At 47.2% G+C, this 11,564-nt stretch overlaps 2 protein-coding genes across 2 annotated transcripts; one reads left to right on the top strand and one right to left on the bottom strand.

The window, feature by feature from the left end:
* Positions 1-5,152: 5,152 nt before the first annotated feature.
* On the top strand, positions 5,153-6,548 carry TCTEX1D1 (Tctex1 domain containing 1). Its single transcript, XM_010561518.1, has 3 exons — positions 5,153-5,227; positions 5,330-5,454; positions 6,262-6,548. The coding sequence occupies exons 1-3, from the start codon at positions 5,191-5,193 to the stop codon at positions 6,463-6,465; spliced, it is 366 nt and encodes a 121-aa protein (XP_010559820.1). The 5' UTR covers positions 5,153-5,190; the 3' UTR covers positions 6,466-6,548.
* Positions 6,549-7,957: 1,409 nt separating this feature from the next.
* INSL5 (insulin-like 5) lies at positions 7,958-9,723 on the bottom strand. Its single transcript, XM_010561517.1, has 2 exons — positions 9,549-9,723; positions 7,958-8,199 (listed from the first exon to the last, which is right to left on the bottom strand). Exons 1-2 carry the CDS (start codon positions 9,721-9,723, stop codon positions 7,958-7,960), a joined length of 417 nt encoding a protein of 138 aa, XP_010559819.1.
* Between the last annotated feature and the right edge of the window lie 1,841 nt (positions 9,724-11,564).

Raw genomic sequence — 11,564 nt, 5'->3', positions numbered from 1 at the left:
GGGTGCTTGAGTTGTGTGCATGCTCACAAAAGGTATCAACACAGAAGATAAAGCACAATTCAGTTATGCAACTTCATACATCTTTGCAGTTTTTGAAAGTACACTTGCCAGTTCTCCTGGATGGAGTGTTCAACTCAGTTAATAACTTTTCCCCTGAAATGGAAATATGTATAAACTGTGTAACCTACCCCTTTCTGACATAGGAATATAGGGCAAAACCTAAGAATCAGTTTTTGCATAATTGGTTCATGCTGTGTACAATTGTTATAAACTCATGCTTCCAAAAGAGATCTATGTCATAGTCCTGAAAATAAGGATTTTATAATGTAAATATTACCAGAACATAGATATTTTACTTTATATTTCATTTGAAAGACAAGGTGTTTACATTAGCATTGGGTTTTTAAATGCTTTTTAAACAAAAAAACCCATAACCCAAAGCTCCCAAGCTTGTCCCATTTGTGCTGTCCCACAAAACAGAGGTCATATTTTCTGGGTGCGTGCTGGTGCTGGGATGCAGCCCCCGTGGCCTGGGTAGAGAGATGAGAAAGTCTTGTACCCTTTCTGGGGCGAATTGGCTGCCAGACCTGAGTCCGGTGTGCCAGCACGCTTGCAGCCCTGCAGGGACACGGTCCCCTTCCAGCCACTGGCAGGTGACACAAAACAGCTATTCCCAGCCCGCGACACTGGGACCAAAAACAACGCGGTTTGGGACAGGTTTTTTGCATACTGCTTTTGCCAATTTTTTGCATAGTGTTTTAGTTCACTAGGCGTTTGCTCAGGAGCCTTGAACTGTGTGTCTCCGCTTTCCCTCCCAGCGCGACCTTTGCGAGGAGATGCCGCTCCGCATTGATGGTTTAGTTTTCCTGCCCTGCTGGTGTCTGAGCAGAGAGGCAGAGTGCCCCAGGGATGCTTATTTTGTCGAGTATTTGTCTTCTCGCATGCCGTACAAGCGTGGCATGCCGGCATTACCCCGCGTGGGGAGGGGGAACAGGCCAGTTGCATTTCTAAGTCTGAAGTGCAGGAGCCTGGTCTTCTTTCTGCCTGGCTTTGAGAAGGTGTCGGCAGAAAAAAAGATTACGGACAGCAGCTTGGGATGTATCAGACTTGAATTTAGAGCACTAAATAGGGGCATGTATAGGGATTTTTATCCCCAATGCTGGCTTCAGTAGCAGCGGCGAGAGCACCTGGCTCTGGAGAGGGCACGGGGAATGTGCTACCCTGTTGCATTCAGGGCACTCAAGCTCTGCAGGCTTCACCTCCGCTTTTAGGCAGGAAAAACTGCGTATCTTCAGGGAACGCATCTGTCTGATACTCCCTGCCTGCTAGCAGAGAGCAGCTATGTCTGCAGGGAGCTGAAAAGACGGTGACTCAGTTGCCTGTGAGCCACCTGCATTTCTAGAGCTAAGCATCAGCGCTCTGTTTCTGAGCATGTGGTCCGGCAGGTCTTTTGCCAAGTCAGGCTGAGGCTGAAAAGGGGGCTCAGCCCTCAGCACTGCCCAGCACTGGCACCCCTTAACTCAGCAGCACTCAGATCTAGCTATCTGAGTAAAAAAAAAAAGGATAAATAAAGGAGGCATTCAAATAATGCATGCACAGAAAGGCTTTAGCTTGGTTACTTGCATGGACCATTCCCTTTAGACTGTGTCCTCAGCCACTTCTCCCCCGAGGGACTTTCCCCTGGGGTCCCCGGTAGCCGCCAGCAGCCCACGCCTGCAGGGTCACGGTGCCAGCTGACGGAGCAGGAGTGATTTCCCCATGGACACCCGCAGACTTGGGTCTTTAGATGTCAGGAGCAGGAAGTCTTTTTTTTTTTTGCAACTTTTTTTCTGTTTGTTGCAAATATTCACGATTCTCAGCCAGCTTATGGTGCTCCTCACAGGAGACGTTTCAGACCAATTTTCTACTTTAACAGTATTTCTTAATAACTATGAAATTGCTCAATAGTATGAAATACTAGCAAATAAGAAGCTTTTCATTTGCTGTTTGCATTTGTTCTTAAATATCACTCCCCTGCTATAAAGCTGGTTCTTATTTTTGCTGTAAGGCCACTGTCTATTAAACTCCTGTTCCTGCCCAGCTGGTGTGAGTTTTCAGTGCGTACATATGTGGCTTCACTCGTAAAAGCTTTACCACAGAAGCGCAATCTTGTACCGAGGAAGTTACACAACTGCGCACTCCTCCCGACGCAGGCTGGACTTAAAGGTCTTACTGCTGTTATTTGCTATTTCAGTTAAATTAATTTTGCCTTCAGTATGCCCTTTCAGGATTTATCTGTTAGAGGTTTTTTAAAACATAGGTGGGGAAAAAAAAGAAGTTTATGTTAAAGTGACATCCTGTTTTGGCCAGGCAGGGAGGGGATGAGGAGGGAAGGCAGTTTTCCAGGCAGGCTGCAGGCACCATCATACCCTTGCTGCGGGATGCTGCTGGGGTACCTCTCTCGGCAGTGCCCAGGGTTTGGGCTGTATGGGAAACACCAGAGAAAGATGCTGCTTAAACTTATCATTTTGAAGCCACACACACCTGCAGGTGAGAGCCGTCTGCCTTCTCCTTTTAACGTGATCACAGAGACCCAGGGTAGTTGTTTAGTGGCCAGTCATAAAAATTGGTCAGCTCTCGCACGGGTGATTATTTTCCCACCAAGGTCCCTGCCAAGACCTTGCCATGCTGCCCATACCACCACAAGTCATACTTGTCTTCGTTTACCTAATGCTGGATGATTCCAAGCAGCCGGCAACGGCGCTCTGTCAAACCGCAGCTGCAGAGATTCCTGCAGCACGAGCATCACGTAAAGAGTCTCCACTTCACTTTCTTGCAGCAGAAGCATTTTTAAAGGGCTGAACTGCAATGAAAAGGTGTCATATTTTTAAACAACCTAAGAGAGAGTCAAATATCTTTTACTAAAAATATTCAGCCCTTCTCGGACCTCTCCTTCAGTTCCACGTCTCCCTTGGCAGTGGTGCGGTTCCTGTGCCCACCGGGCACCTGGTGCAGTTCTGCATCACAGAGGAATCCTGCTCCATTTTATCTGTTTTTTTTGGAAATACAGCCCACAGGTCTGTTACCCAAACACCCAACACCTACCTGAGAAAGCCACTTCAATACACTGAATATGGAGTACTTTTTTCCTTACCCTTTGTTGTTTTTATATGAAAATGTCTTGGTTAAAAAACTTAATTTTGAAGCTTACCGTGACCAAAATACGTAACATCATCACATTGTACTCTCCCGGTAAGGAATTACTGTCTCAAAGAATTCATTTCATAGCCAGAATTATTCTTTTCTTCCGTTTGTTACGATTTCCCAAGGAAAGTAATTCTTGCAGAGCCAGGGAGATTTTATGATCATCAGTATTTTAATTCTCATTTCACTACAAGGCTAGAAAAAAGATCTGCAGAAATACCCCCTACCTCCTGCGTGACCTCCGCTATCACTTTAGGATGGCCTGCAGATAATGCTGCCGACAATTGTTCCTAAAATCACAAGCGTTAGGGTGGCGATGCTCTTCAAAGGTTTGCGCATAAGCAGGACTTCACTACAGGCCAAGCAGTATGTGACAAAACATGCCAGGTTTTAGCGAGGTGTTCAGAATATCTTATTCCTCCGTTCGAAATCTCTCCCTTTCTGGACAGAGGGCGAATCGCCGCGGACATGCCATCCTGCTGTCGGATTCGTAATCCACACCGGAGGGGTTTTCCGCTCCAAAACGCTCCAAGGTTGATGAGATCACCCGGTTGCTTTGACGGCATAAACCGTACGGAAGCGTTAGTCGTGGTCTGAGAGAGGAATCGAGTCAGGTTGCGGTTCGAAGCTCCGGTCCTGTGGCCACGGGCTGGTGGGTGGAGGGCACAGGGTGCAGGACAAACTCGCCATGACACCTCTGAACCCAGAGGAAGCCCCAGAAGTGAATTGGATTTCCCCGGGGTATCACCCTGTATCATTTTATGAACTCCCTCGTGTATAAAATGTTTATAAATATTTGTGGATTAAGATACACAGGTCTATTTTTAAGATTTAAGTTAAATAAGTTAATTAATGGCTGGCCTTTTTTGCCTAAACGTGCAATGAGATATATTATACCTTTAGTCTACGATGGCCTAGGTACTGCTTAGTCTGTGATGAAAACTTTGCTGCTTACCTACTGTTCTCAGAGAAAAAAAACTGTAAAAGACATACAGGTTTGTTGCACACAGACTATTGCAGCAAAGCTTTGTATTTGACCACTGGTAATATGAATGTGTTGTATTGACTTGTTGAAGATAATCATGAAACAACATATTTTAAATGTTACTTGCCTTATAGATTAGAATACGACTATGTGGATATCATTTTTTGTAAATAATGTTTTTTATAAATGTCTCTCCTCCATTCTCCCCGTCACCCATTTCACAAAATCTTGAATATGCAATTATTTACCATGCATAACGTTGCAACAAATAAATCCCCACGTCAGAACAAAGTTTATTAATTCTATACATAAGAACCACATTAAATACCCGATTGAGTTGCAATTTAAATGTGATTTTTTTTTCCCCACCCTTGAAAATAAACAAAAACCTGTAAAAACGCTGCTTTCTCCGAGTGAGCTTCGCTTGCGCGCGCGGGAGCACCCTGAGCAGGCCGGCAGAGGTATCGGGGGCTGCCATGTCCTTGGCCCAAAACATGGCTGCTGCTGGAGCTAACGCGCAGCTTCCCGGCTTGGGGATGGGTCGGGGTCGGCGTGTGGGGGGTCCACAAGGACTCTGGGGACGAGCAGAGCTTGAGGGGACACATGGGGGCTGCGGGGACGTGAGGGACCGCGGCTGTGGGGGCTTGAGGGGAACCCATGGAAGCCATGTCAGGGCTGTAGGGACGTGTTGGGGAGCCGTGGAGGCCGTAGGGACGCACACGGGTGTCTGTTGTAGGAGCACGCAGGGACCCACGGAGGCTGTGGGGGCTGTAGGGACACGCAGAGATCCACACAGGCTTGGCGGGGGGGGGAGCTGCGGGACACAAGAGGATCCACTGAGGCTGTGGGGACATGGAGGCGCGGCGGTGAGGGGGGGGGAGCTGGGCGGGAAGGCGCGGAGGCAGGAGGACGGCGGCTCAACGCCGCCCCGCGGCCGCCGGGAGCCGGGTTCCCGGCTCCCGGCGGCCGCGGGGCGGCGTTGAGCCGCCGTCCTCCCGCTTCCCTTCAGCAGCGGTGCCGGGATGCATGGCGGCACGGCCGGCAGAGACCCTCCTTCGGGTAGGTCCCAGGGCCGGGACGAGGAGACCTCCGATGCGCCTTCCAGCGCGGTGGGTTTTCCCTCAGAAACCCGAGTTTGAATTTCACCGCCTGTCCCCTCAGGTCCTTCCAGGCGCTTCCCGGTGGCGGCGGTGGATGATATCCTGAAGGATGTGCTGGGGAGCTACCTGAGGGAGCAGCCCTACGAGCCGGCCCGGTGCAGGGACGTGGCGAGGGACATCGCTGAGGTACGGCTGCGCGCCAGCCGTGACCGTGAGGCGGCCATTTTGTCCGCGCCCCTCGACGGGGTGTCAGGGAGGTGGCTGTCGGGGCGGGGAGGCCCCTAAACACAAATATAAAGTGTAAAACAAATGCTGGAGGAGACTGTCAGGATGCACCGAGGGTGCAGGCTTATATTGATGAGGTTTGTACGAGCAGCACTGGCTCTGGCCAAGCACACAGTTCAGTAAAACTCCCATGCTGTGGTTGTCCTGTCCAGAAATGCCATTAATAAGTTTTAAGGATATATCAGACCTTTCCAAAATAGGCCAGTGATAGTAGCGGCTGAATTCTGCGCAGTGACACTTTTGTGCAAGCTCCTTGTCGGTTAAATCCAGTCTTGCTGCTGAGAAAAGACTGTCCTGAGTATTTGGCCCAGAAGAGCTCACTGGCATTAAAAAAAACAGTACTACCTGCGCTTCCTTTCCCCCCTGTAGTCAGCAGGTAACTATAAACAGGTATGGAGGAGAATGTGATGTTCACGTACAGTAACTCCTTACTTAACATCTGTGCTTGCATTTCAGTAGCCCAGCAGGAAGATGTGCCTGGTTTTAGCAGATAGAAGTGTTGGTTCTCTTGTGAAATGACTGCAGTAGCATACATGCCACCTGTTTGTGGGGATGGGGGAGTTTGCAGTAGATGTTTCAAATGCTGCAGTTCAAAGACTGTCATCAGGATTGTTGCAATGCTTGCACCTGTTGCGGAAAACCAAATCGCTGAGCATCCCCTTTAGAGAGAACTCACCAGTTGTGTCTAAATGTGTTTTTCTCTTGCAGATTATTAAAGCTCGGGTAAAAGACCTTATGATACCAAGGTACAAGATTGTTGTGGTGATGCATATTGGGCAGCTGAATGAGCAGAGCATGCAAATCGGAAGCAGGTGCCTGTGGGATCCTGCGAGCGATACGTTTTCGTCATATGTGTTCAAGAACGCTTCACTGTTTGCTCTTGCAAATGTCTATGCTGTCTATTTTGAATAAGGAGGTAGCTGAATTTAACAGCAGGAGAAATGAACATTCAGCCTAACTCTTCCTGTTTCTGCTGTTGAAAATGCTTGTGAAGGACCAAGGCAACTTTCACCTGTTTTGAAATGTGGTTACCGTAAGCCTTTCGGCAGTGAATGTAATAATTGTATTTCCCGGAGCGTTCTCTGGGAAGTGATTCTCTGTGATATGTGCTGTTTTGCTCCTGATTGTAGATGCTTTCAGAACTGAGTATCCCTGTAATACTTTCTTCTCCCTGAATTTGCCCTCACTATGTGACCCCAAGTAGAAACCACCAAGGGATTTTTTGGAAAGTAAAACAAAAGCATTTTAAAACTATCCCCATTAAATGGCATTTTTGGGCAGCTGAGTGCGTGCCCGGCCCCATGGCCCTAGCCCCATGCACACGCTGTATTGCAGATGCTGTCTCCTGTCGAGCTGCAGTAGCTCCATGCTGCAAGTTACCCTGCCCTGCTGGGGGGATGGAGGGATCCCTCCAAACCTTCCTGCTGGGCCCAGGGATGCCCTGGGTGGGCTCTGTGGTGGGAGGGCAGCAGAGACTGAGAGAGTCAGGAGCTTTGCTCACTGAGGGCTGGCCTGGCTGCCCCTGAGCCCCGAGAAAAGCCCTGAGTGCAGAGAAGGTGGCCAGGAGAAGGTTCTCCTTGGAGAAGACTAGCTCAGTTCTATAGTGCTTGAAATCAAGTGAAAAATGTCTTCAAATTATATCATGTTCAGAGTATGTAGATCTAACATGTCTAGGACCTTCTGTTAAAGGTGCTTGAATCTAGCAAAAAAAGGTTGAAGTGGGGTGCTCAGCTGATACTTGTCTATAGATAAGAGGGGAGGTTCAGCCCTCTGAGCTCAGAAGTGTATTTCCAATCTCCCTGGGTGCAAATTAACTGTCCACTAGGTAGATGTTACTGGAAGCAGCTGGAATAGGAAATAAAGCATGGCTTTTGCCTGCCCAGTTTAGGGGCTAGTGCTGACTGATCCCAAGTCTGCCCTGCTTCAGCCATTCCCCTGCTGCGGTGGGGGTCTGACTCGGGGGCCTCACGCGGCATGGTGCGCTGCACAGAGCTGTCCGCACCGCGTTGGTTTGATTCTGATTCTGCAGATAGACTTTTTGCGACCCATATTTCACAGCTGAAACCTGCTGTTGGATCTTTGTAAGAGAAGCGTATAATAAATTGCTTATTTTATGACATTTTATGTGCAAAGCTGAAACTAGAACAGTAGCTAGATGGGAAGAAATACTTGTACTCGTGACTAAAAGTTTAAACCCCTGTAAGCGCTTTGTGGAATCCAGACAACCCAACCTGAACTGTCGTTGCAGCCGTTTGCTGGTTTACACTACAACATTTACTCCCTAGTGTAGTCCACAGAATAAAGCTACAATTAAAGAATACAACTGAAATAATTGTGGTTTATGTCATGATTATTTTAATACATGAAAGCTGTGACATTGAACCTTGTCAGCACCTGCTGCATTTTAGCACAGGGAACTGATATCTCTCTCACTGCAGCCGATGCTGCAGCAGGATGTGGTAAGCAACTTGGCTGCTTCGCGCTTTTTTAGCAGAGACATTTTCCTGGTGCCTTGCAAATCTTGCTCCGTCTCAGGCTTGACGTTGTGGATTTCTTCGCCATCAGTCTCCAGCCTCTGGTCTGTGTATGTGGAGGAGTCGGCATAACCGCTGTTCTCTTGTGAGAAGGGCAGGGGATTTTCACTCTCTGTCGCATAAAAATCAGAAGCTAAAAATGAGAAGTCATGGAATCATGAGTAGTTATAATACTTATCTTTACCAGAAAGACAGACCAGCCTACAGCCAGGGAGCTGAAAGTATTCTCTTCCGTGTTTCTGATGTGAACAACCAAGAGGTACCAGATCACTGACTTGTCGCCAGGGCAGTATTAAAATAGATACGCGAGGTACACATTTTGCGATTAACATGTTAAAAACCCAGTAATTTATGGGTTTATATTGAAGAGTGTTCTTTGTAGGAATCATTGCCTTATCAGTCTTACAATGATACCTTTGCTTCGAAGGGTAAAACCGTGATTTGATGTGTCAGCGGCACTTGACCAGCGTGTTAACCTGGAACTGCTTGTGGGTTTCCTGAAATGCAGATAGTATGTGAAGGCATCAGATACCCCACAATTTCAAAGTTCCTGGATGTTCCCACTTAAATTACGCTTGCGATTCATGTGCATTTTAAATACCACAGTACCATCAGGCACTGCCATGTGGAGTTTATAAAGGTACAGTAGTTCTCTTGCTTCATTTAGCAGTGGGGGTTTCTTCTCCTTCAACAGACTCTCGGGGGAGGGAGGGTGCTGCAGGTGGCATCGCTCTTTATGTTTGTTTAAAGCTGTTGCTACAATTGAATTTTCAAAAAAGGCAGATGTTACTGCATGGAGAGTGTGGAAAGCCTCTGTTCCTGTCGTCTGCCTAATTTCTTTTTTCTAGTTATTTTAGCCTATCGGAGTACAAATTTCTAGCAGTGCATGTAATTTTCCGACTCTGTCTAAAAATGTGCTAATAAATACATACAACACCATGTGAAGATACTTAAATTGCAGAGCAGATATTCAACACACTTTAATTATAATATTCTTAAGTTGTAATAAAGTTTCTGGTTTTTAGTGGGGAAAGCGGTGTGTCCTACTGAAGACAACGGTAAAAAACTTGCATTGGCTGCAGCAAAGCTTGTCTCTGACATTTGAAATGTCATGTCATCGAGATTTTCAGTGATAGCCTTGGGCTTAACTCGTGGTTCCTCTGGTTGACTTGGAAAATCTTGATCTAAATGTTTTTTATTTAGCAAAACAGCACACTAAGCTAAGCCAAGCAAACTGCAAGGAAACAAAAAAGGTGAAGTTGCACTACCTCGCTTGCTGTCTCAAAGCAAAGCCCATGCTGTTCCTGCGTGAGAGGCAGCTGTTCAGGGAGCCCGAGGAGCAGAGGGCACAGCTCTGCCCTTAGGTACAGCCTGCAGGTGATTCGGTTCTTCCCAATCCCCTCGGAGCTAAGTGCACCTTGCAGGGGGTGATAAGCCTCTAATGCATTAATTAGCACTTACCAAACAGGTAGTGATAATCAGTTAAATGCCTTTTCCACCGAGAGCCGCCACAGGTGAAGATGATGGCTCTGACAAAGTCTCTCCCGCAGAGCTTCACAGTGTTTCCTTCACCTCTCCCTTCGCATACCGCAACCAGGAGAGCGAGCAAGGCCAGCGCCAGCGCCGTGCCCCTCATTCTGCTGATGCTGTGCGCCGAGGCAGGGTGTTGGCGGGGCAGTGGGGATCTGCGAGGCCGAGGTGGGGAGTTGTGCTGAAATCCTCACCTTTATACTGACGGCCCGTCCGCTCCACTGAGTAACGGCTCGTTCTGAGGATGACTTAATGTTTGCTAAAAACAAGTTAATCGCTTGTTTCCGGTCATGTTTTAAGTGCTTTGGGATTTGTGCTGGGATTTCAGTCAGGTGTTAAAGACGACTTAAGACTACGTAGCTGCTTTACTATAGGAACATGTGTGGTGTAACATGTTTATAGGGTACGGGCTTAGATCAATACTGTTAATGTGTACATTCCGCAAAAATGAAAGAGTATTTGTCACATGATTTGTAGATAATGCATTTTGTCTCTGTGTTTCCCATACAGCTGTGCTACCGCAGCCTGTTGCCCAGTTGTGCCCATCATCACAGTTTAAGCAACTTGGGGGTCTTTTTCTGTTAGTGATCCCAAACTAAAAGGTAGTTAACTTCTTCCAGTGATGTCCGTGGTTGTGTACCTCTTTGTTACCCCTGCCTTGTTCTCTTGCCAAGCATCCCCTTGTCAAGCTGGCAACTGAGGATGCTTCAGAGGAACCTGCAAACGCCTTACTATGATTCCTAGCATCCTAAGAGATAGGAAGTGATCCTGCGGCACGCGGAGCATTTAAGCACAGCGAACTTTCTGCAACAAACCACACGGAGCAATGTCAGGTTTGGACAGCTTGTGTGCATAGGTCGTAGCTCCACTGCAGCTGCACAGCTCGCGTGTCTCTGCAGCGAGGCCCGTGGATGTGGCCCTTGTCCGCAAAGGCATAGAAAAGAGAGGGAGATGGCTCTAAACAAAGCACAGAATAGCTACAGATCAGCGTCCTGGCCATCCTTTTCCTTTTGGTAATATCTGAAAGACAGAAGTGGGTTCACTAAAGCAGCGTGAAGCAGTGTTACTGTGCTCTGGGACCAGAGGTTAGTAGACCAGTTATGAGAGTGGTCCCTCCCTGTTGCTTTGGATGTTGTTGGTTGCAGTTGCTGTGAGCTTCTATAAAAAATTCTTGCAATAAAATGCCTTAAGGAGAAAATTTGGCAATTATGAGGTCAGAAATTCCATGTTTAAGAACAAAATACATGAGGAACGTTGGAGATCTTCAGCACTTCCTAGCACCACAAGTGTTTTCCAGGACCATAATGTTACAGTTAATTAGTTCACACGATGCGCAGGGTGAATTATGATGTGTTACAGCCTTGACGGAAAGCTCGTTTTTTACCAGTAGCATCGGTAAGTAAACAGTCATGACTGCTGATGGAAAATATATGGTGTATTTTGTTCAGATCTGTAATAATGATTAACACATGATTCACCTTAATGGGTGTCTTTCTTTGAAATGCACAAAGATTAATTTTATGTCAAGGGTAAGCTTGCATGTTCACTGTAAAATGTGCAGAACACAGAAGGAAGTGAATGTTAATGCATCACAAATGATCTTTAACTTCAGTGATGTGTTTAAATGCTGGACGTTTATTGTCAGGCTAATGAGAGAGTCTGAACGTTCTGTATCTATAAACTGCGTGTCTCGCTACATAATGCTTTCAAGAGGAGGCACCTATTGCCTCCGTCAGCTGGCAGGCAGAGCGCTTTACAGCCAAGCTTTTGTATCACCTAGCTCCCGTGATGGGGTGATCCCTGCTGCACTGATCAGGCAACAGGGCTATAGCCGGGATCTTGGTCTTAGTTACTCATCTGTAGAAATGCTCTGTATTTTCGGTCAGTAGTCAGTCTCTGAAAACCCTCTAAGGCACCTCAGTCCAGCTGGTGGCTTGCTGGGTGCTT

The sequence above is a fragment of the Haliaeetus leucocephalus genome, unplaced genomic scaffold, assembly GCF_000737465.1.
Source record: "Haliaeetus leucocephalus isolate CR32 unplaced genomic scaffold, Haliaeetus_leucocephalus-4.0 Scaffold147, whole genome shotgun sequence".
NCBI classification, from domain to species: Eukaryota; Metazoa; Chordata; class Aves; order Accipitriformes; family Accipitridae; genus Haliaeetus; species Haliaeetus leucocephalus.
Note: the sequence above shows the minus strand (reverse complement) of the source record. Positions and strands in the feature narration are given on the sequence as shown.